The sequence below is a fragment of the Amphiprion ocellaris genome, chromosome 8 (genome assembly GCF_022539595.1).
Source record: "Amphiprion ocellaris isolate individual 3 ecotype Okinawa chromosome 8, ASM2253959v1, whole genome shotgun sequence".
In the NCBI taxonomy this organism is placed as follows: domain Eukaryota; kingdom Metazoa; phylum Chordata; class Actinopteri; family Pomacentridae; genus Amphiprion; species Amphiprion ocellaris.
In genome coordinates this window covers 6,934,905-6,960,112 of record NC_072773.1, presented here as the reverse complement: position 1 = coordinate 6,960,112, position 25,208 = coordinate 6,934,905, and the positions used below count along the sequence as shown (strand labels likewise).

Below are 25,208 nucleotides of genomic sequence, written 5' to 3'. Positions count from 1 at the left end.
GAGTAAGAGGGGGCGTTCGACACACTCACACATTAAAAAAACATGGTGGCACAAAACACGCAAAGATTCTGGGACTGTTTCCTTCTGCTCGGGTCAAGAGGACAAATTCAGGAATCATTCACCACACAGAGGGAGACTTTATGAAATACGTTACGAAATATGCTTTTATTAGCTCTTTAGACACACCTTGTACTCATTGAGTGCGTATCCAATGTTCATCTTCAAATATTTCTCTCGAAAACAAAGTGAGAAAGTTAAAAAAAAAAAAAAAACACGACTCCATCATCTTTGGTATTTAACTCTAATGAGCCAACAAGTCTGCTGGATTTGGGAATGAAGTCAGCAAAACAGTTTGATTTTGTTTCATGCAATCAAGTAAAAACAAATAAAAAGTGCTAATGATAATGAAGCGCAGCAGCATCACATCGGTTTCTTCTTATGGAATAACAGTTTCAGTACCAGATTTCTGCTAAAACTGGGAATGAGAGTGGGATGCAGAGGACCAAGCCATTAGCAGACCCGACCACACTTGTTGACAGAGTCCATGCATTTAAAACAACCACTCTAATGCTCTGAACCACAGAAATTTTTAGCCGAGATAAGGATCTCCGGAGAGAGGCATCCAGCTGAAAGCAATTTTATGTTGCTTGGATGTTGCTAAATAGTGTCTGTGGGCCGGATCATAAACATATGGTGTTTTAAAAGTGTGAAATTTCTCCTCACACGCAGCCTCTCAGTGACTTTTTATTAAATAAAATGCAACTAAAAGTAACTTTACTGTAGGATTAGGAAGGAAGTAAAGCAGTTTCATAACATGCAAATCACGTTTCTCTTCCACGGTGCTGAATTACCTCCAAAGAAAGTGTATCTACAGAGAAAAAGATGCAGATAAACGAGTTTCATAACCTACTGAACAGTTATTCAAGTTCTATAGCCTCCAATTATGTAGTATTTGTGTTGTCCTTGCCAGTGGAACAGAATAGAACAAAATGGAATAGAATAGAACAGCATAGCATAAAATGGAATAGAAAAGAACAGAATGGAACACCACTACAGAACAAATTAAAATAGAACAGAACTGAGTAGAATAGAACAGAACAGAATCTAATAAAGTAGAACAGAACATGATAAAATATAATAGAAAAGAATAGAGTAGAATAAAATATAATAAAATAGAACATCTTTATTGCAATTTGCAACGAAAAGGGTCAGTCTTGTAGGGCACAATAAATAAATACTAAGTGCATAGACAATTAGCAGGTATTAATTATCTATGCGCGTATATATACAACCCCTGTGTGCGTGCGTGTGCGTGCGTGCATGTGCGTGTATATACATATGTATATATATACATAAATAAAAGTAATGGTTCGAAGAAACCGTAAGACCTTGGCACAAGATGACTTGAAATCAGCAAGACTGCCAGTCATTCTAAGCATATGTTTTCAGGTAGCCTTAAGAAGAAACTGTTTAACACCCTACACTGTCTGGAATAACATCCCCATCTTCCAAGCATGATATCCCACTTTTCCTAACTGGAATTCTGAACGTATGGCTGGTTTTATTCCTTTGGGAATCAAAAGAAACAAAGACCTGACTGGGTCTACAGGGAGCCAAAACAGGCGCTGCAACTGGTCAATGTTCATGCCTGTCGTACATGTCTGCCCTCCGATTGGTTCCCTCGTCTAGACCAGCTGTATCCTCCCCTACCTCTTCTTCTTCCTCCTTGTAATTCTCTTCCTTATTATTGTTCATGCCATTTTTGTTATCTCCCTCCTTTCTTGGTCCTTCCTGGTGTTCTACTTTTTAAGTCTGGGTGACCCTAAACTTTTACTTTTATATATACTATATACATACATAGACATATTATTTATATACAGGCCAATGTAGAGATTCACACACATATATTTTCAGACACACACACCTTTGGGAGAATCTTCCTGCATCATGACCCACCAGGTTACACAACACTCGCACAAAATGTACAAAATAAGTTATATAACGGATGAATTGTTCAATACTCCCCACCAAGTGCCCAGGAAACCGAAAACCTCTCTTGAATCATGCTCGGCAAACACACATTTTATGCGCCGTGCAAACAATACTACGACACAAGACTGGCGGCGCTCCAATCACAACAGCCCGTCAAATAAACGTTGTTGGCTGTATGAACTCACACATTACATAATGCAATACGGAGCACAGTCGAATGAAAAAAATCCTCCGCTTGCCACCCATTACCTGGATCCCAGCAGTTAATCTGCACCTCCTGCCAAACTGCTCACACTTTATGTTCCTCACATCCATCTTTCATGGCTGCGGACCCCACACCACTGTGAGGTATTTAATCACTAACAGGGAAGCAGGGACTTCGGATGTATTTGAAAATCACACAAGAAATTAGACATATAAACAAAGAAAACTTTCTATTTTACTTTCCTCTTAAACCATTTAAACCCTCAAAACATGCCAGAGGGTTTTAAAGTCATGTTCTCTTCACAAAAACAGCCAAAATGACACAATTTATCAGAGCTAGAAACCATAGAAACAGAAAGAAATGGTTAGATTTTGAACTTTAAAACGGTCCTGAACTACTCATCTGCGACGTGATGTTTACTCATTCATCAAAATCACTTTATTCCACACGTTTATTTAAAAATTCACCAAAAATAAACAGTTTGCTTAAACTAATTATGAGGTGCAAGTAGCATTTATCTGACAAATTTATGACACTTTGTCACCAGCTGCAATAAATGGATTCTGCTCTGCATTTAAAAAAGCTCCTGAAAGTTGTTTTTTGTTTGTGCATCTGGATGTGGGGTGTGAAATAAAGAAGATTGAATCACGAAAGAGAAAAGACCAAATATATTCACTAAAAAGCACAAAAACACTGGTACACACAGGGTGGCAGTTTTTGAGTTCATTGCAGACTTGCTTCTTAAACTTTTACCTGCTGGACTTGTGCATTTTTTAAAGTTCTTTTTCTGGCCTTTGGGCTTTTTTAGGGACAGTGTAGAGGCAGACAGGAAAATAGGGAGAAAAGCGGGGGAAAGACATGCAGTAAAGGGCCGTGAGCAGGAATTGAGGCCAGGCCGCTGCATCGGGGACTAGCCTCTGTTCGTGGGTCGCCTGCTCAACCAGTTGAGCTATCCGGGCGCCCCTGAACTTTTGCATTTTTTTGTCAAAACTATGACTGATTAGTAACCGCACCTTCTGAAATCTCTGTGCTTCAACTTCAGCTAAAGCAAATGAGTTAACGGAACTATTGGTTGGGTTTATCAGAATTTGAAAACTTATTTGTGAGTTCTGATCTGCCCTCCTCATTAAGAAAACCCTCCCGAGGCCTTAAAGCAAAAATGCGAGCTTGACAAACTGATTGTTGCTAAGTGATCAGATATAACTCCAGCATTAAGCTGCAGGCGATGAGGAGGGGATGAAAGCAGGACGAGAAAACAAGATGACTTGAGGCCAAGCGTGAATGCAGGTGAAGCTCCACCACAAGAGAATGTAATGAAGTGTCTGGATGAAATGCTGAATCATGACAGAGTAAACAGCAGCTGCAGCACATTTTCTGAGCCATTACTTTGTTCGTTTTGGACGCTGCTTCTGGGTTAAAGACTAAAGACACAAACAACACAACGTGCACTGAAGAGATACGGCATGCAGCTTTGAAAGGAATGTGAAGCCGTTGGCAGCAGGATCATGGTCAGTGTTTGCAGCAGAGCAAACGTCTTCAGCAAACCACCGGGTTATGTAACCGCATCTACGTATATGTTAAGTGTTTATATAACTCTTCTTCGCACTGTGCTGACGAACACGACACCATCAACATGCCATGGCAACATGTAAGTGTCAATAACTCAGTCGTCAGTGTCATGAGGAGGGCAGGAAGGAGAGGAAAAAGACCGTCGGGAAAGAAAAAGAAGCTTAACATTAAAGCTTCTTTTAAAAAACTATACTTTGCATTTAGGAGGTTTTCTTTTGTCCTCGGTGTGTTATGTAGCTGCTGTTTTTGTGTATATAGAATATACAAAAGTCTGGAAACAGAAAACACAGTTTCTGGATCTGACAGATCTTGTAATTTTATGTTTTGTTTTTTTTGAACATGTACAACCTTTTAAATGATCCATAGGTTTTATCAATACCGCGAGAAAAATGGTGACTCTACATACTACATTTTTCTTTTACTACTTTCATTTTAAATTTGTTTCTGTGCTTGTTTCCTCTATGCTCTGCAAAAAAGCAGCCCATTCCAGCCAAAAAAGTCTTGAATTTCTGTCACGTGATTGTTGGTCATTGCTGAGTCATTAATGACTTCCTGGTTGCGGTAAGCAGTGCAGAATTTTTAGGTTTTTACAGAATCTGTTCACAGCCAACCATTCATTTGTAGCACTTTTTAAAATTATACATGTTGAATATCATGACTTTGATGAAAAACCAATACATTACAATAACTTTATTAATCCCCAAATGGAAATTCAATAAAACCATTACTTGAAGGTTAGATTTGGTTAAGCAAGTCACAGATGGGTAGCTCAAGGGCCATTTCAGAAGCTGAAATTCCAATTCTTTCAGTTTTCAGTTTGACAAATTTTGCTTTTTGTGGTTTAAGTTTAAACAGATAGGAGCTAAAATCTGAGTGCCATACAGAGTTTGAAACGAGCTGCTGCAGAAAAGAATAGAATGAGAAAAATATGTGTTTTGAACAATAAAGCAAAGAATAAAGCTATACAACATGGTAAAACTACAGAATACCATATACACAGACCGTTACAATGTGTCTTTGGTCTAACGAAACCCTTTAAAGCCTCAGTAGATAAACTCGTAGGCTTTTTCTTGGCTCTGGAAACCTGACAAGTTGGTGGGTTTTTTTTTAAACAGTGATGAAAACAGCTGGATGCAGAGAAAACTGATTTTATATGATGTCTGGCTGCTTTTCAAAGAAAAATATTTTTAAAAAAACTTCAGTGGAACAGATGGATACATGGGGCTGCCCTTGAACTCAAACCATGAGCTAAGGTTGTAATCTGGAAAAGTCATGTGATAACATTTACTTGAATCGATTTCTGCAAACTGAGAGAATCAGTGCCAACTTCCCTCCTGTCTGCAATTCACATCTCTTAAAATACATCCAACACCTGCATTAGATTCATTTGCATCCATAAAACATGAATTCAGATGAACACAACTCACATTTCTGGATCTGTTTTGCCACTTGCCTACAGAACTGAACTAAGGATCCACTGTTTACAGGTTTTAACGTGTTTTTCCCTCCTTAATGTCACTTTCTTTCCTCTGATCTCCTTTCAGATCAAAACAAATGAGATGAAAACTAACCAAATAAATAAATAAAATGAATGAAAGTGTATAATCCGTCTATGTCGAGCCCTCGTCGCTCTCCGTCCGCCATCTGTGTAAACAGATTAGAGATGACGGCAGATATTTACTACGATGCAGCGGAGAATCCTCCACGTCACAAACACACAGACAACACAAACAACGCAATTCCAGGAAGTAGAGAGAAAACGGACGGATTTCACTGTAACGTCAGCGTTATTAATCCAACTTCATCCGTACGGAGGCTTTTCTGCTCTCTCTTGTCAGAACCGTAAACGGGTCTGTTCCTCCGGAAGTTATTCAACATGTTTTGTATAAATTTCAGTGACTAATTGTGTAACATCTGACTTTTGAGAAATGCCAATCAGAGGGCAAAATGCAAAAAATTAAATCCTCATACCTCACGAGCAAAAATACCAGGGCATGTATGATATGTGGGATGAAAAGACTTGCTTTTGTTGGTATCTTGACCTTTTTGTTTAGGGTTTAGTTTGAAATATCTTCATTAAGGGGATTTTCTAACACATCATGTAAAAGAAGTGGTTCACATATTAACCTTGAAGTAGTTTTTCTTTACCTTCTTTCACTAAAAAATTTTTGAGTTCAGTTGGAAATCTAAAAATTGAGGAAAAATGCAAAAATGAAACAAAAAAAACATTAGTACACGTATGACAAAAATGTAATTTGCTGCTATTTTTAGAACCTTTTCTCAAGGTTTCATTTGAAACATGTTAATTAAGATGATTTTTTGGGACATCATGTAAAATAAGTGATTAAGATACTAACTTTAAAATAGTTTTTCTTTACTTTGTTCTAACAGAAATTTTTTGAGTTAAGTGGGGAATCTAAAAATTGAGGCAAAATGCAAAAATTAAATCCACTAAAACACTAGTGCGCATATGACAATAATGTCATTTGTTGCCATTTTTGGGACTTTTTTTTAAAATTTAGTTTGAAACATGTGAACTAGGATGATTTTGAAAACATCATAAAAAATAAATGGTTCCTATATTAACTGTCAAGTATATTTCTTTACTTTCTTTCAACAGATTTTTTTTGAGTTAAATGCAAAATGCAAAAATTAAATCCATAAAAACCCCAGTGCATGTATGACAATAATGTGATTTGCTGCATTTTTGGGACCTTTTTTAAGGTGTAATTTGAAACATGTTAATTAAAATGACTTGTAAGACATCATGTAAAATAAGTGGTTAAAATATTAACTTCAAAGTAGTTTTTCTTTACTTTCTTTTATCAGAAATCTTAAGAACTGTGTGGAGAATCTACAAATTGAGACAAAAGGCAAAAATTAAATCCTCATGCGTCACGAGCAAAAACACGAGTGCATATAAGACATTTTACATGACAATAATATCATTTGTTGCTATTTGTTGGACCCTTTTTAAAGGTTTAATATAAAGCATGTTAATCAAGGGATTTCATGGAAAACAAGTTGTTTAGTAATTAACGTTGAAGTAGTTTTTCGTTGCTTTCTTTCACCAGCAAATTTTTTTAAAATCTAAAAATTGAGGTTAACTCATTTTTAATTGATTTATGTCTTTTAAGAATTCTGAGAAGTTCTTCAGAGAAAACAGGAAAATGCTTTGGTGATGGTGGGGATAGAATTTCTGTGTAGAATCGTTAAACCTGCATTGGTTTTCACATAATTATTGTTGGGGGAGGGCTATTTTTGTTCTATCTTTGTATGAAACCTTACATTTTCTCACCTCTTCATCTCATCCTTCCTCATCACAGTCTACCTCTCTACCTGCCAACACCTCCTGCTCAGTTACCTGCCTCTACTTTTTTAAATTATTCCTCCATCCTCCTCCTTCTGTTTTCATTTCTTTCTCCTCCACACCTCTCACCTTCCTTCTTGCTCCTCCTCATCACATAATCACCTCCCGCTGACGTACATTTATGAACCACAGAACATCTTTCTTAAGGAGTTGCCAATAAAAGGTGAAATTATACGTGACTTCCTGATAACTGGTTCTACACAATGCATCGTCTTTGGTTATTGAAATGAACTGCTGGTGAGGCTTTGTCAGGTTTATGCAATCAGAATGATGGATTTTTGTATTCTGCGTACTGTGAAACCACACTACGTTCTACAAAGTACAAAGAAATCTTCGGTATGCATCTGTGTTTTAAAGTGACTCAGAATACAAATAAGATTAGCCAACTGTGGATCCCGGTATTCCGGTTAAGTAGTGAAGTTTGGGAATGATTCATCACTAAATTGAAAGATTATTCACTTGCTTCTTTGTTAATGGTATAATTTTCTTCCAACTTTCAAAGGAAAGATGAAAGCTAAAGCAGTATTTGACTTATAAAATTGAATTTCTACAGATGAAGGTGCATCATTATGTATACTGCATATGAGTAAACCTGAACTTAATAAAATTATGGGAGATTTGAGGTTTTTCTCAACTTTAACCTTCTGAATCCTAAGTTGTTCTCCCGTCATGTTTTCACTCACTTTTGGTGAAATTTTCCCCTGCAAAATATACTCCTCCACCTTTATGGATACAGCACAACCATGGATAGAATTAGCCAAAATTTAAAAATGTATTTTATGCAGTATAACATTTTTAATGCTATGAAGTAGAAAAAACTGAAGTGAAAGTTTAATATTTCTTATAATTTGTTTTACTCATTTTCGTTTGTTGCAGCTGAGTCACTCTTGGTGTCTTGATTGCGCTAAAAAATTGAGAATTTTTCATTTTTTACAGAATCTGGTTCGTGCACATGGTTACTTTATGTCAAATTTTCAAATAAAGCATGTAGAAAAAAGTGATGAAATATTACAAGAACTTACAGAAACTTGGAAATCTGATTATTGTTTCTGTTTTTACAGGTTCTGGCTCTGATAAATGGTGCAATTTTGTAGATTTTTTTAAAGACAACATGCCTTTCGAACCCACATTTTAATTACTTAACCAATGTCAATATCACCTTGTAAACAAACCTGCAGAATCTAGAATAAAGTGTATTTTTCCTCAAGATAGATGCAATATTTATGTCACGGTAGAATAGTCACATCAGTGTGATACATCATTGGCTAATGGCCAAACTGTTTATCTGATTAAAATGAAACTACTGCTAAGTTCTTCAATTAATTCCAAATTCCATGTAGATGCGATTTGTCGGGCACAAAAAGTAGAAGTAGGATTTCCCAGAAAGCTAAAATGTGAAAAGACAAAAATAAACAAAACACTTATCAGGAAACAGGAAGCTGATCTTATCTGACACCAACCGGCGGCTTCCAGTGATGCATTTGTGTGACAGAAACTGAACCGGGTCAGGGATGAATGTGTTAACCAGGTCAGTAGGTTGTGTTAAGAGTCGGGGCACAAAACTTCCCATTAATTTGTTCCTGGAGGCTTCAGCTGCTGCACAGCGAGTGTTTCATTCAGAGTCCCTTCGGTTCCCTCACTGACACAGTCGGGCAAAAATTTGCTCTGCAAAAGACAGACAGGCCACCGCCGCCGAGGCTGGTCGGACGAGAAGGGACGCTTATGTAACCGCTGCCTCTGGCTGTTACACAACCGGCATGTTCACAAGAACCTCACGTCCTGTACGCACACACACACACACACACACACACACACAAGATGTACCACGTCACAAGCACACCAAACACACGCTCACCGGAGGAACACGGTGACGTTTAGAGAACAACCTAGACTTTGAATCACTCCACCAGCGACGACAGTTAGCGCTGCTCCCTCACTTTTATGACCCAAACTGCAGCGACAAGAAAATGTCAGATGGTTTGCGGTGGACGGTGAGGACAGACAGACAGGCTGAGGGATGAGGGTGGACAGATGATGAGGAGATAAATTGGAACACAAGATGGAAGGTAAACAGATCAATAAATCAACTGGTCGAAGGCAGACTAAATATTTAAACTCCGGAATGTGGCAGACGCTTTGTCCAACAGCGACAGTTTGTGTGTTCGCTCTGATTAAAGGCAGTAAAATATCAAGATTTGTGACATTAGCAATATGAAACGTCACTTTTCCATTTCGCTGACTGACGAATGATGTCAGTGAAATGTGTTGGAAGTTTCTACTTTGTCTTGGAATAACTTTCATCATCTACACTACCGTTCAAAAGTTTGGGGTCACCCAGACAATTTCATGTTTTCCATAGGGCTGGACCCGAATATCCGAATATTCGGTCGTGATGATGGTATCCGAATATTTATCTTGAGAGCTGAATATTCGTGACGTGTCCCCCTGTCGGACATTACGATATGAACCGATCCTAATATTCACCGCGTCCCCTATGTACCCCATGTAGATATTCCATTAAAAATCAGCTGTTTCCAACTAGAATAGTCATTTACCACATCAACAATGTCTAGACTGTTTCTGGTTCATTTAATGTTATTTTTTCTATCAAAAATAAGGACATTTCTAAGTGACCCCAAACTTTTGAACCAGCAACAAGATGCATATATGTATGAAAATTAACCCTCTGAGAAAAAAAGCACAAAATGTACACCATTTATCACATCCAGAAACTTTAAAAGCAGAGAGAATCATCAGATTTTCCACTTTCTCATGAACTACTCATCTGTCACACCTTTCTGTCAGAACACCTGAAACAAATCCAAGCCAAACAAATCATATTGCCTTAAAATCATTTTATTCCCCACGTCTCTTTTAAAAATTTGTCAGAAACTGACTGCTTTGTCTAATAAAGTTCTGTAAAAAAAAAAAGAAAATTCTGCACTTCCTGGCGAAACTATGAAGTCTTAAATAACTCATCTGTGACCAACAGTTATGTTGAGGTACTTTTCAAATGGGCTAAATTGAACTGCAAGCTGTGTTCACCATAAAAGATGGGAGACAAGAATGACAAAGTGAAACATGTATAGTATGCAGAGTCAGTATTTTTCACAGTATTTGTAAAATTTGTGGGCACTTGTAAAAATTTTGCACATGCTATTTCCAAGTGTACTTCAATTCTTTAGTTTAAATAATTAAAAAAAAAATCTACTTTCATTTTCTATAGGAGGCGCAGGACTCTATATTGCAGTGAAAATTTAAGCTACAGTGAGTAAAAAATAAAAAACAAAACACACACCCAGAAACTGCTTGGAATTCAGATCATTTTTAATGTTTAAATCTCCCCCAAAAACACATTTATTAAGTTCAGGTTTACTTATATGTTACACTGTGATATAAGTCAAGCTTCTTTTCTCTTCTTTTCAATAAAAAATGAACCCACAGTGAACAAAAGCACCTGAGGTTGGGCTTTATAATCAATGGAAATAGTTCTCTGCCAGTTTCTTGACAAACTCTAATAAATGGAATCAGCAGTACCTGTGCCAAATTTGCTCAAAAGTGCACTTTTCCTTTCACTGTGACTTTCAGGTATGGCTACATTAAACTGCCAAAATGTTCCTTCTTTTAAACGTTTTAGATGTTAACTTTTTTTGCGGATTCCCAAAGTCAGACTAAGCATTAACTAGGTTATATGCTCGCCTTGAGAAAGCCAAAAATAGCGACTAATGCATCCCTCAACATGACAGAACAACACACACACACACACACACACACGCACACACACACACACACACACACACACACACACACACACACACACACACACACACACACACACACACACACACACACACACACACCTCTGTTATATAACCGGCTGGCCTGAATGAGTTATTAAGGCTGCTTTATTAGAGCGAGGCAGGTGAGTTATGAAACCCTCCCGCTGGCGGAGTGTGTCAGAGGAACGACGAGGCGATGCAAGACGAATAAGACCGAAGGGGGAAGGAAGGCAGGAAGGCGATGCAGAGAGAACAGCAGCAGCAGCAGCAGCAGAGGGGTGAGTCAAGGTAGAACAGCCTGTTTGTAGGCCAGTGTGTCACTGCTGCTGCTGAGGAGGAACCAGGAGGAGGAGGAGAGCATCGGTCACTCTATGACCGGTTACGTAAACCCTCGTTGGCAGCGTTTGGGATACATCGTGTACTTTCAGCTTCTGAGCAGCCTCTGAGAAATCTCACCTCCGCAAACCACCTCAAATCTTTAATACAAACGTCTGTCGGTGCATCGCCGGATCGGAGCTTAAAATAATGGTCACCCTGTGCTGCTTATCAATGTGCCGAGCAGCCACTTAACTCAAGCTCAATATACTAAAAATCTTTGACTGAATCAGTCGCCTGCAGCAGTGGAAGCTCCCAGAACCAAAGTCTGAACACGTCAGACTTGGCTCAAGATGAGATATACAGATTCTTGTTTACCAGACTGTGAAAGCTACAGTTTGTGACAGACCTTATCCCTCTGAAAACCCAAGAAGTTCCATTTTTACCCACTGTGGGCTTGTTTTTCACTGCAGCATAAGCTTCTTCACCTCTATGGAAACAGCACAACCATGAAAAGAAGGAGCGAGAACCTAAAAGTGTCTTTTCTGCAGCAAAACAAAGTAATAACGTCACAAATTATACTTGAATTTGTTTGACTAGTTTACAAAAATTGAAAAAAAGCAACTGGAATCATTGTACACAGGTACCAAAACTGAGGGGAAAAATATGTCCGGACCCTACATACTACAGATATTTTACCAAGTTGGTCAAAGTCATTGTGGACCACTCAGGGGAATAAGTAGACACAATGAAGTCTAAAAATTTCTGTCACCTGTACAGTCTAGTGACAGATCTGTTTCAGAGTATGTCAGTTAGTTTCATGAGCATTTTCCACCTTTTTGATTGAGCTGCTGTTAAAAGAGAGTTCCAGGCGGGCGACAAAGTCCTTGTTCTGCTTCTGTTCTCGCTGCCAAATACTCAGATTCACTTAAATATCTTAAGCGGTGTGGTAAACACATTTATGCCTTTTGAACTCTACAGTGGACTAAAGTCAAAGCAGACGAGAAAACGAGTATAAAACAACAACAGCTACGAGTTTGTGGGTGTCCACAGGATCCGACAGTTCTACACTTCCCATTTCAGTCTATCTAAGCAGCCTTGCCATGCCTCCCAGTAGTGCCACAATGCTTTTTAAAAGGCAAAGCATCTCATTGCCAGCTCCTGCCGCAAAAAGTTCAGGTCTGTATGCTACTTTATGAAAACTAGCCGTCACTCAAACTCTGAAATTTCCAAAAAGAACTTTTAAACCAAACACTAAACTAACATTTTCACATATGTGCTCAGTAATGTCTGACTCCAGGTAAAGTACGGTTTTTGCATGGACTACTATTATACATGGTATATTTATGAGATTTTTATACTTGCACATTTCTTGTTAGACTGCTGCTTACAATGACAGTAAAGGAATTCTGAAGGCAGATTCAGCAACTGCATGGTGAAATGTTTTCGTAATATAACAGAAAGCTTCCAAAAAACCTGCCATGTTGGTTCAGTTTGAAAACCAGGAACAGACGGTCCATAAATGAAGTGTTCGACCAGTCAGGTGCAGCTGGAGTTTGCTAGATTGATGAAGGATGTAGCCTATGTTGGTTTCTTCTTGGTTTATTGTGATACTGTGTAGTCCCACAGCTATGAATTGTCCAATACGACCTTTCGCATCAGGAAGCATGTGTTGGATCTTTAGCGAACCTACGGTTAAAAACACTCTTCAGCTCACGGGTCCATCGGTTGAACTAGTCGTCCCTCAGCTATTAATAAATAGATGAGACATAAACCGTGTTCTGGTTGATGCATTTTAAACATCATTTTCAGGAACTTCTTGTCCACAGTGGAACTGAATAAGTCACTATTTAAAAGCCGCTCCTGTTCCTGGCCGTAAATCAAGAAATATTTGATTAAAATGTGAAATAATACGAGTAGCTTCGCCTCAGCCTTCATGATGTTCACTGTTTGATCCTGAGGCTGCGGTATTGTAACACTATACAGCACTGTAGCCATTTAATGGGAGGGATAGGAGGAAAAAAAGGGGGGAAAAGAGTGAGAAAGGAAGGAGGTTAGACGAGGTAAAACGGAGACAGCAGGAGTTTATTAGAGAGCAAGAAACACAACAAAGCTGGTGGATGAAAGCTGCACTCACAGGAGGGAATAAATCTATACAGATAAAGGAAACGGCGACAGATTGGAGAGGGAACAAAGTGTGCAAGGGTGGGATGGAAGAGGAATAAAATTGCAGTGGAGGAGAACAAAGAAAGCCGCTATATGATCTGACAAGAGGAAGTCAAAAGATAAAAAAAAAAACCCAAAAACCTGCAGCTTTCAACAAAGAGAACATTAGGGAAGTGGGAATGAGAGGCATGTGGCCGGTCTGGCGAAGCCTACATCCTCTGCGTTATGAAAGCAGCCAGACTACACGTGCTTGCGGTGTTCGGACTCCCGGCGCTGGTCCGAACAGGACAGGTTGTTCTAGCCCAGGGTGAGGAGGAGCAGCAAAAAAACAAAAAAAAAGAATCAGCACAACAAGCTCCTTCCTGTTTCTTACTGTAGCGCAGAGGTGCTGCTGCTGCCGAAATATCTAATCGGCTCATCGCTGACAGACAGACTGTACTCTGAGGAAGACGTGCACACTCACTGCACAATGGATCTGAGGGAGAACAGTGTGTTCCTTTAGCCTTTATCATTATTCGACATGCCCCATTCGCAGCGATGACAGGGCACCTAGCGTCTCCTTTCACAGCGAGCCAAACACCCAGAGCAAATCCCTTCAATTACCAGCGTGCAGACGTGACTTAAGTTATAAAGCATCGTGTCTAAATGCACGCCAACACACAAGGAGGCACAAACGTGGTGCAACCTGAGCAAAATATGACAAATCATGACGGGTATTTCTGAAATCCTTTGACTGTTCAGCTGTCTGTATATTTCACCCATGAAGGAAAACTTTAACAGCTTTTCAACACGTGGCTTAACAAAAACACAACACAATCTTTTCTCTAGTGTCAGATTCAACTACATGGATGCTGCAGAACACAAATTGAATGACTGAGGTTAAAATGACTTGCAGCATTCGCATCAAAGAATTTCCTTCAAGATTATTGCAGTTTTATCTCATCTTACATCGTGTGAACTATGTCAAACCTTCAGGAATACACAGAAGAAAACTAAATTGAACCTACAAGAAGTTTTAAGGTCGGACTGGATTCTTTACTAGCAAAGTCAACCACTTGACCTTAGACAACCTGAACAGAAGTTTCCTCTTTTGTGAGCTCCTATCTGTGGATCAGATTGCAGACAGTGACTTTAAATGTGCATTATTTTCTCATTTACTTGGGTTAAATTGGACAAATAAGTACTAAAAAGGCACGAAATGTTTACCCCATACATCTCAAGTGGATGATAATAGGGTTAAAGATAGTATTTTAGCTGACTTCAATGTCATTATCAGTTTCATTTTGAATCAAATGGGCAGAAACAACATGAAAAACAACACAAGATCCTACAGAGCAACAAAAATAAGCACAAAACAACCTATTTTCAAGATGGATAATCAGAATGGTAAATGACACGTGGCCGTATTGGACGTCTTAAAATGCTGGGTCATGGTTCCAGAAATGAACCTTTACATTTTAAGTTCATAAAACAAATTTCTCAACATTAACCGAAAGTTAAGACACACTGTTAAAGAAAATAGTCTTATTTGTTGGTCTGATAACTTGCTGAGAGTTAAGGTTTATCTGATTTGACCTGAGGATCTTGACTCTGCATGAAAGAAATCTCTCAACATTAAACTAGACTTATAACACACTGTTAAAGAAAAATGTCACATTAGTACGACTGATCACTTGCTTTGGTTTATCTTATATGATTTTGGAAGAAAAATGAAACTCTTCTTCATGAAAAATGTTACTTTTACAGCTCCTGGGAATCTTGCCTTCCTGTGAAATAATTATCTAAACATTAAACTAGACTTACAACAAACTGTTAAAGAAAAAAGTCATATGAGTTGCTACAAGTTAAGGTTTATCTGACTTCATTTTGGCAAAATAATATTTTACAGCTCTTGAAGATTTTGCCTTTACAAAAAACATATCATCAAACAATAAACTAAAGACTTGCTGTTCAACAAAAAAAGTCCTATTAGTACGACTGATAACTTCAGTAAAAGTTTTTCAGTCTTCACTTTGGCAGAATAACTAAACTCAGACAGCTCCTGAGTATTTAGACTTTTCATGGAGAAAAAACATATAAAAAACCTTTAAAAATGCTCTGCAGACTGCACTGTCCTGTCCCGGCGCCTCACGCGTTTACCCCCCTAACCCACTGGTCTGCTGAACCATATGTTTTCCTGCCTCCCACATGCTCATACTTCCAGCATGGCCCAATCCTACCCGACTCAACCAATCATGCACTGGCATTGGTTTAGGTAACCGTAGAAACAGCCAATGAGAGGACAGGCCTGGGATGACAACACGAGACAGAGGCAGCCGACACGCGTGGGAGAGAACCGGCGAAAAGATGGAAGGAGGGAGACAAAAGAACGAATCGAGCAGAGAGTCAAGAAATGCAGGAAAGTGATAGAAAACAGAAACATAATGTGACGACAGAAGTCCAGAGACGATAAAAGTGACAAAAAGAAGACAGAGCGAGTGTGCATGCTTGAGGAGGTATGCATCATGTGTTACACAACAACGTTAAGTAACTTAACAAGCGGCGCTCAACTAACGCTGCACATTCGAGACATTTCTGGGATGCTTCTTTCACTTCTGCCCACTCTGTCTCTTTAAAGTCCCATTTTTTCCACCATTCATAATGTCATCGGCTTTCATTCATGCTGTTTTTCCTCCAAACAGGATGCAGTGGTGAAGGGAAGCACCTCTGCATCCACGTTCATTATCTCACCAGATAAACTGCAGAGCATCTCTGCATCGCATCTCCTGCAGCTGTGTGGCAACGTTCACCTATTTGCTGACGACGTTGTTACCTACCTGCGAATGACTCGGATTCGTCCAGTAGCAGCATGGTTGTCGAGCAAAAAAGAGAAGATCTGGTCTCCTCTGCCTCCCTGTTACGCTCTCAAAACTACCTCCTCTCTCAGGGAAAAAAAGTTTTACAAAAGAAGCAACAAGGAGGTTGATTATTATTCCTCCTTGTCTCAGCCTTGTTAGACACTCGGCTGCTCTGTTAATCGACTGCCTCAGTGACTGACTGACTCACTGACTACCGGCCGTCCACTATGCAAGCTCCTCTCTGAGTCAATAACACTGTGAATGTGAGGCAGAGGCAGGCAGGAGAGCTGGCAGCTGAAAAACTTACATAACCCTTCATGCTGGAGCTGGGGCCCCGCCGAGGGGGGACTCGAACGGTCTGAACAACCCTTGGTCCTCCCCGCCTCTTTAAGAAAAAACAGAAAAAAGAAACACCACTCCCCCATAACACGCTGAGGACTACAGAGCATGTACGGAAGCCGGCGCCCACATACTCATGCTGTTTATGTGTTTGCTGGTCAGCTTTGAACACTTTGACGAGGCTAAAAGATCAGATAAAAGCACACAGAAACCACATGTCAGAGCGTTAATGTGACCGTTGTCGCTTAGATTTTTAAAAAAAAACACTCGGATTCTTCCGCACACGAGGCAAAACAAGCCATTTCACGCACGTTTCTCTGTCTTCTTACTTCAAAATAAGATCATTCGAGGTGGTGTGGTCGGTTTTAAGAGCCACAGAGGAATGTGAGCTGCACAAATCTTTGTCACCTACAAGATTATTTTAGAACAACTCACATGACACCTGATACATGCTGAGCCCTTCATGTATGTAGGGAACCTAAGGGTGCACGCACAATTGTGACACTTTTCTAAAGAAAAAGCTGCGTTTTAAATAGCCAGTGGGTCCAAGAATGGCTCATAACCTTACACAAAAAGACTCTAAACCGGTTTTCCTCTAAATGCTACAACTCCCACCTAAGACCTCAAGAAACAAGCAAAATATGTAATCTACTTCTTAAAAAGTGTTCTAAATCTCAGCACATATATAAAAAAAAATCTGAGTTTTGTTGTATTTGTGGTTGCTGTGGAAAACGCTGTCAAGTAGCAATTTTTTATAAACTTAGAGTCTAGAAAGAGGCTCCTCAAAGATCAGAAAACAAAATGTGTTAATCTACTTTTTAAAAGTTCTTTCAAATCCTCACTTTTAAATCAACTTTAAAACTTTCAAAAGATCTACCATCTCAAAAGATGATTTTCAAAGATCTGAAACTACTTTTATTTGCAAAAAACTGATGAAAATCGAGAAAACCTTGCACACATTCAGGCAATTAACATGCACATTCCTGTACACTGGAAGTATTTCTATTATGAATGTAAGTTTGATGATTTGTTGTCAATCTAGTGACTCATTTAAGCTGTGACTGGCTTCAAAAACAAAACAAAATAAAGTATAATGACTTAATATAATGATTAATCTAGTGATTAATGAAGAGCAACTTTGTCTAAATACAAAGAGAGTCTAAAAAAATGGTTCCTTGAAGATCTGAAGCTACTTTTATTTGCAAAAACTCACGGAAAATAGATAAAACCTTACACATATTCAGGCCATTAATTTGCACATTCCTGTACACTGAAAGTATTTCTATTATGACATTTAATCTTTTGCTACTGATTTGACATGTAACATACTACATATTAGTTTTTTACTGGTACACATTTAAACACTTTAAATGTCAAACTCCTACTACTTAGCAATAAAACGGTTTCTGATTCTGGTTTGTAGAGCCATTTTCTGCTCATGAGAGGAAAATTCAGCCACAAACACGTATCTAAAAGTCCTTGTAATTGAGGTAAGAATACTTTTTCAAATAATTTTTTTGGGAACAAGGACAACTCCTGCATCTATTTCATAACATGCCTTATGAAAGCTCTGAGCCGTGTTCTGCCCGAGCAGCTAAAGACTTGGCACCGCAACATATATAGGTCAGTATGATACAAACTCCCCCTCCTCCTCCATGTGTCTGCATACATGCACTGATAAGAAGAAGACATACAGCAGCAGGAGAGGAGATATGTGGGGAGATTAAGAGGAGTGTTGAGTGAAATGGAAACCCGAGTCAAAAAAGAAATGTCAGCTACTCACCCATGTCATGTGGCTCAAAGTTTTTGTGTCTCCTACTCTGGTGAGAGATCCATACCCCCTTCTTTCTGTCTTTCTTTCTTAGCAACTCACAGCTGTTTGTGTTGTGCTGCTGCTTGCCGCTTCAACAAACACTTCCTTTCACCGTCCTGTGTGAGCTGAGTGTGTGTTTCAGAGTGTGCCTGCAACACCTAACCTCGTCTCGCTGCTCTATCGGCACTCCAGCTGAGGACAGAAGGCCATTGGGACAATTACAAAACAATGAGTCGCTGAAAGCTGCCGCAGCAAGCCGCTTGTACCAGCCCCCCCTCCCCCCTGCTCATTGCCTTTCCTGTCTGCCTCCCCCATCACCTCCCTCTTTCTATCTACCCTCCCCCCTCAGGCCAACTGACACACACAGGAGCCGGGCGTGATGTCATCAGGCCACGCCCACCGCCGAGAAGCTGCCTTAGGTAATAGGGGTAATGGGGTTCACCCAGGAGGGAGATGGACAAGAAGGGGGAGACGAGTAGGGCAAAAAAAAAACCAAAACAAAAACATCCTGCAGCTGTAATTTTGTTGATTTGTTGTCATTTAGCAGGAATCTAGTGATGCATTTGAGCTTTGAGTGGCTTTAAAAATCTAATTAAACATAGATTCTGAAGGCAAATTGTGCAAAAACAGCACAAACGGGGAAAAAAATCATCACTAGCTTCAAAAATACTCCCAACCTGAGTTTTAAAAGGTCAATGGCTGGTAAAGATATACAAAAACACTTTTAAAATGGTTTTCCTCCAAATGGTACATGAACTCTCACTCATGACCTTCAGAAACATGAAAAAGAAACTTTCCATAGCATCAGAAAACAAAATATGTAATCACTTCTTAAAAAAGTTACGACAAATTAAGCTGTTTTAGGTAACAGGGGTAACCGGGCTCAATCTGGAGGGAGATGGACAAGAAGAGGGGAGACGGGAAGGGCAAAAAAAACATACTGCATCGGTAATTTTGTTGATTTGTTGTCATTTAGCAGAAATCTAGTGACGCATTTGAGCTCTGAGTGCCTTTAAAAATGGAATTAAACATTAGATTATGAAGGCAAATTGTGCAAAAATGGGACAAACAAGGAAAAAAATCATCATTAGTTTAAAAAATGAAGCCGAAGTCATGTTATCAGAAGTCATTAAATAGCCAGTGGGTCAAACAAGGGCTGGCAAAGATACACAAAAACACTTTAAACTGGTTTTCCGCTGAATGCTACATCAACTCCCACTCAGGATGTCTTGTTTGTTGTTTGTTTTGTTATTGCAATTGTTATCTGCAGTTGTTGGAGAACACACTGGTGAGTAGCAACTTTATGTAAATGCATAGAATCTTTAAAAAAAAATGGGTTCTTGAAGATCTGAAGCTACTTTTATTTGCAAAAACTGATGCAGAGCAAACAAAAAAACTTGCATTCATTGGCAACTTATTTGCACATTCCCACACATTGGAAATATTTCTATTATGACTGCAATTTTGTTGATTTGTTGGTATTCAGCAGAAATCTAGTGATGTATTTGAGCTGTAACTGGCTTTAAAAATGAAATTCAACATTAGATTGTGAAGGCAAATTGTGCAAGAACAAGACAAAAAACCCCAAAAACAAATGTTACGAAAATTATTCCCATGGGTCATTAAACAGCCAGTGGGTCAAACAATGACTGGTAAAGATTCACAAATACACTCTAAAAAACACAATTTTTTTTCTAAATGCTATGTCAACTCCTACTCAGGATGTCAAAAATACAAGCAAAAACATTATTCAGAGCATCATTCTTTAAATTTCTTCTAAACGCTCACTATTAAATCACACCTATATCAAAAAATATCAGCATATATATCGATGCATCAGTCTAAAAAAAAAGTGTCTGAAGATCTGAAGCTACTTTTATTTGCAAAATCTGATGCAGAATTATCATAAACCTTGTACATTCATAGGCGATTAACTTGCACATTCCTACATACTGGAAGTATTTTTATTATGACTGTAATTTTGTTCATTTGTTGTCATCTGGCTAAAATCTAGTGACTCATCTGAGCTGTGACTGGTTTTAAAACAACAAAGCCAGTCAATCTAGTGTAATGATTCAATCTAATGATTAAACATTACATTATGAAGAAAAACGAGGAAGGATTTGCACAAATTAAAAAAAAATCCTTTTATGTTGAAGAGCAAATCCAGACTTTGATGGTTTTAATTAGCCAGGACATAAAAAAACTAGGAGTTTAACATCACTGCAAATGCAATTAAAATTGATGACGTTGGAGCAAAAACGTGCAAAATAAAACAACAACAACAAAAAAAGAAAATGACAACATAAAGGAAAAGGAAGAGGAAAACGAAACAGAGGTGAATAAAATCGTAGTAGTACTACTTTCTGGTCAGCGAGCGCGTCGGAAACTTCTCGTTTGGCATGGTGGGACGGTATCACACGTCATAAATGCCAATAAACACGTCGTTAACGCTATAATTGTCGAAAACAGTAAAACATTTCAGTGGCAGATTCGAAAAAGCGAGGATGCTGGGAGAAAATGAAAAACCGAATAGATATACGCCGGAAAGGAGATGAAGGAAGAAAAATAATGTGAGAATAAATAAAAAAGGTGGAAAATGACTCAGAGAAGATGATAAAATAGAGGATTTAAGGCTAGAAAAGGTGGAAAAGATGAAGCGGTGAAGGCAACAAGAGTGATGGAATCAGGTAAAAAGGGAAATAACAAGAGACGGGCCTCCTCCAAAACAATCCTGTGAACCCAGGGACCCTGTTTTAAGCCCAATGTTGCCGGTCGAGGGGGTTTATTCTGCAGATCACTTTCCAAACAGAGGCTGGAAAGGCGAGATCCCGGCCTCACATGGCCACACATTAACCCACATCGCTAAGGAGCCTGAGGGGGGGAGGTGCAGCCGGGTGAGGAAGAGGGAGGTGGGGGAGGAGAAAGCAGGAGCAGCAGCAGCAGCGAGAAGCCCACCAGCTGCCTGGCAACACATGAACAGCCTCCTCACACAGCCAGCGCTTCACCTTTGCCACACTACCACAGTTCTGCATCAGGCCACACCTCCAGCTGGGAAGCCCAGCTCCCATTACACTGTTTACATAACCCACACTGACCAATAGGAGGGAGAGAGAGGGGGAGAAACGCGGGAGATGTGCCTTTTCACACACATTATTTGGGATTTTTGTTGCTCGGATTTGCCAAAAGGTTGAGAGAAGATTCCAGATCATTTACTGGAGTCACAAAACCACGTTACAAAAGATGGTTGTGAAAGAATCACAACTTGTCAAATCCTGTCTATTACAAATACCCCAAAGTAAAAGGGCAAAATAAAGCAGAAAATAAGGCCTGTTGTTTTCACAAAACCGCCAAAATGGCATCATTTATCAGAACCAAAAACAGAAAGAATTCAACTGTCTGACCATCCTCGAATGAATCCGTCTGTGATGTGAGGTTCCATCAGAAAACCTAAAGAATTCTGAGCTGAAAATTGATATTTAATTAAAATCACTTCTTTCTACATATCTGATTATTTGCTTGAGTTAAAGTCACAAAACCACATTTCAAAGAGGAAAAGAATCACAACCTGTCAAATCCTGTTTATTCCAAGAAAAGAGCTTGTAAATATAAAAAATTTAAGTACTGTACTATCACAAAACCACATTACAAAAGACTGTTGTGAAAGAATTACAACTTGTCAATTGACAATCCTGTCTATTATGAAAAATACTCACAAATAACAGCAAAATAAATATTTTTACAAACAGAAGAATTCAACTCTTGAATGATTCATCTGTGATGTGTGGTTCCATCAGAAGACTTAATGAGATCTAAGCTTAAAATTGAAATATTTCATCAAAAAACTTTATTCTACATGTCAGAATTTAGGATTGTTTACTTGAGTTAAAGTCACAAAACCACATTACAAAGACAACTGTGAAAGAATCACAACTTGTCAAATCCCGTTTACTCCAAGAAAAGAGATGGTAAATATCAAAAAGTGTAAGTACTCATTACGAAAAAAAGTGCAAAATAAGGTCTGTTGACACCATTTATCAGCCAGAAACTGTAAAAACAGAAAGTACTGGTCAATGGTCCTAGAATAAATCATCTGTAACGTGCAGCTCCACCAGAAAACTTAATGAAATCTGAGCTTAAAATTGTGATATTTAATTAAAATCATTTTATTGTACATATTTGAAATGGTTTACTTAAGTTAAAGCCACAAAATCACATTAGAAAAACATTTAAAGAATGACACGTTTAACTAATTGTCCAACCCAGCGCAATCCAAAAAAGTACTTGCAAATATAAAAAATTAAAGTACTGATTGTGGTAATGTAATACAAGCGTTATTGGCATATTAATACTGATATATCACCACTGAAAGAAATGACTTCACAAAATTGCCAATTTATCACAATTGCACTATTTATTAGTGCAAAAAAATGTTTGAATTGACTGATTTCCAACTTTCTAATGGTCCTTGAATGAAACACCTGCGACATGCAGTTCCATCAGAGCATTTAGCCAAATTAAAAATAGGGTATCTCATCAAAATAACTTTATTCTACATGTCAGAATTTCGGGTTGTTGAGCTAAAGTCACAAAACCACATTAAAAAGACAGTTGTGAAAGAATCACAGTTTGTCAATTCCTGCTTATTCAAGGAAAAGAGCTTGTAAATATTAAAAAAAAATAAGCATTTTTAAAAAATGAAAATAGTGCAAAATAAGGCCTGTTGACACCATTTATCAGAGCCAGAAACTGTAAAAACAGAAAGTACTGGTCAATGTTCCTCGAATGACTCATCTGTGACGTGCAGCTCTGTCGGAAAACTTAATGAAATCTGAGCTTAAAATTGTGACTTATCTTGTGGTTCCATTAGACAATTTATTCTAATCAAAGCTTCAAGTATTTCATTAAATCACTTCATTCTACTCGTCTGATCTGAGGTTATTTACTCAAGCTAAAGTCACAAAGCAACATTATACAAACAGTTAAAGAATCTCTGATTGTCAAATCCTGTCTGCTACGAAAAATACTTATAAATATAAAAAAAGAACATACTTTTAGTGTAAAATAGCCAACGAAGCATCACAGGGTTGGATTATTGTCACTGATGCAACACCATATAAGAAGTATCGTAATTGTGTATCTGAACTTGGTGGGTTTGAAAAACATATTGTCTTCATAGAACTGCCAAAATAACATCAAGAAACAGCAAAAAGAATTTTGTGATTTTCAACTTTTTGACGGGCCTTGAATGAATCATCTGTGACCTGCGTTTCCATCAGAAAACTTTTCAAATTTTAACTTAAAATTGAATTATTTCATTAAAATCACTTTATTTTAACACAGTTTTAAAAATATGCCAATAAAGGAGTATTCATGCACATGACCATGATGCACACAGTTTTTGATAAACCCTTGTACATAATTGGGTGGAAGAAAAGGAGTAAAGCAATATGATAAATGGCAAAAATACACCGACTTGAAACATATTTGTGATATGTTTTGAGCAATGCAATGCAACAAAAAATGCACAGAAAGAAAACTTGTGGTGTGTGTATAGGTACAGTTTTTACTATCACCCAGTACTTAGACACCTGACAGCTGCCGAATACGAACATCTGATCCCATATTGAGCTGCTGGGTGCATTTTGTTTAGGTGTACAGGACGGCCACGTATGTCACAAACAAACCTAATTCCAGTGAAATGTAAATTAGAATGCAGTTTAGCTGGATAAGAGTGTAACTTTTTGTGAGATAAGGCTCATTTTCAACAATACTGAAACACATAGTGGACTGTCTAAAACTCTAAAATCTTTGTATAAATCTCATAATTTGAAAAATCATTGGAGGGGTGGAAGCAGAGCGAGGTTTTAGCTTCTCTCTCTTCCTCTGTTTTGTCAATCTTGCAAGTTACAACCTGAAAGGCTTCGAGGAGAGAATGGAAGTGTTCGGCTTTCTCCTTGTGTCTTATTGCATAAAGATGACAGAGATGATCTGATTTGTCGGCAACACAATGAACTCTTCAGAGGGACCAGTGACCAGGGGGATAAATCTGGGTGGAGAATGTTAGAGAGCAGTGCTTGGGTCTCAATCATTACCACCTCTAAGCACAGTATCTAACTTCTGTTTACACAGAAAAGCTGGGAAACAAACAGGATGCCAGTTATTGTGAACTGAACTATGGAACATGGTAAACGTGACCATTAAAACTAAGGAGAAGCTACCTAGCAGCACAACAACTGTATCAGGCAGCTGTCAGGGGTTTGTCACTGAAAACTGTAGATAATCTAAAGCACCTCATTTTGCAAATTAAAAAAAAAAAAAAATCTGTTATCAGTCCCCAGATTTTTCTCATGACAGTTCATCACAGATGTGTCAGTGATGGTTTCTCAGTTTTGTGCTAAACTCCAGAATTTCTATTTTTTTTTACATAATCGGGTTAGTGCAGTTCATAGTTATTTTGATGGACAAAAACTGGAAAAAATGGAATTAGCATGTACAAAAATGTGCCAAGTGGCAGCAGATGTGACCAATACCAGGAGAAAAAATCTTGACAAACTATAGACATTTTACTACTTCACATTTTTAATTTGTTTTCATGTTGTCTGCGCTGTATATATGCACAGCCTGCAGTTCAGTTGAAATGTCCCTGAATTTTTGTCATATGATTATTGGTCACACCCAAGTCACTGACAGCTTCCTGTTTGTGTTGAGTAGTTCAAATTTTTTCTTATTTGTACAGAATCTGCGTAGAGAAAATGGTTTATTTTTGGCAATTAAAAAAATATAAAACATGTAGAATAAAGTGATTTTGATAAAACATCAA

General features: G+C 38.4%; 1 protein-coding gene across 3 annotated transcripts in view; it reads right to left on the bottom strand.

Moving 5' to 3' along the window:
* LOC111580844 (helicase ARIP4-like) overlaps positions 1-25,208 on the bottom strand; it is a 111,311-nt gene that overhangs the window by 34,340 nt on the left and 51,763 nt on the right. The window contains exon 1 of one of the 3 annotated variants that reach the window (XM_023288760.3): positions 18,356-18,513. The exons of 1 other annotated variant lie outside the window; for it this stretch is intronic. In XM_023288760.3, coding sequence (XP_023144528.2) covers positions 18,356-18,359 — 4 coding nt within the window. In that variant the 5' untranslated portion in view covers positions 18,360-18,513. Of the gene's footprint in view, positions 1-16,212; positions 16,498-18,355; positions 18,514-25,208 lie in introns of those variants that run through there. One more of the 3 variants, XM_023288759.3, reaches the window with a different exon arrangement.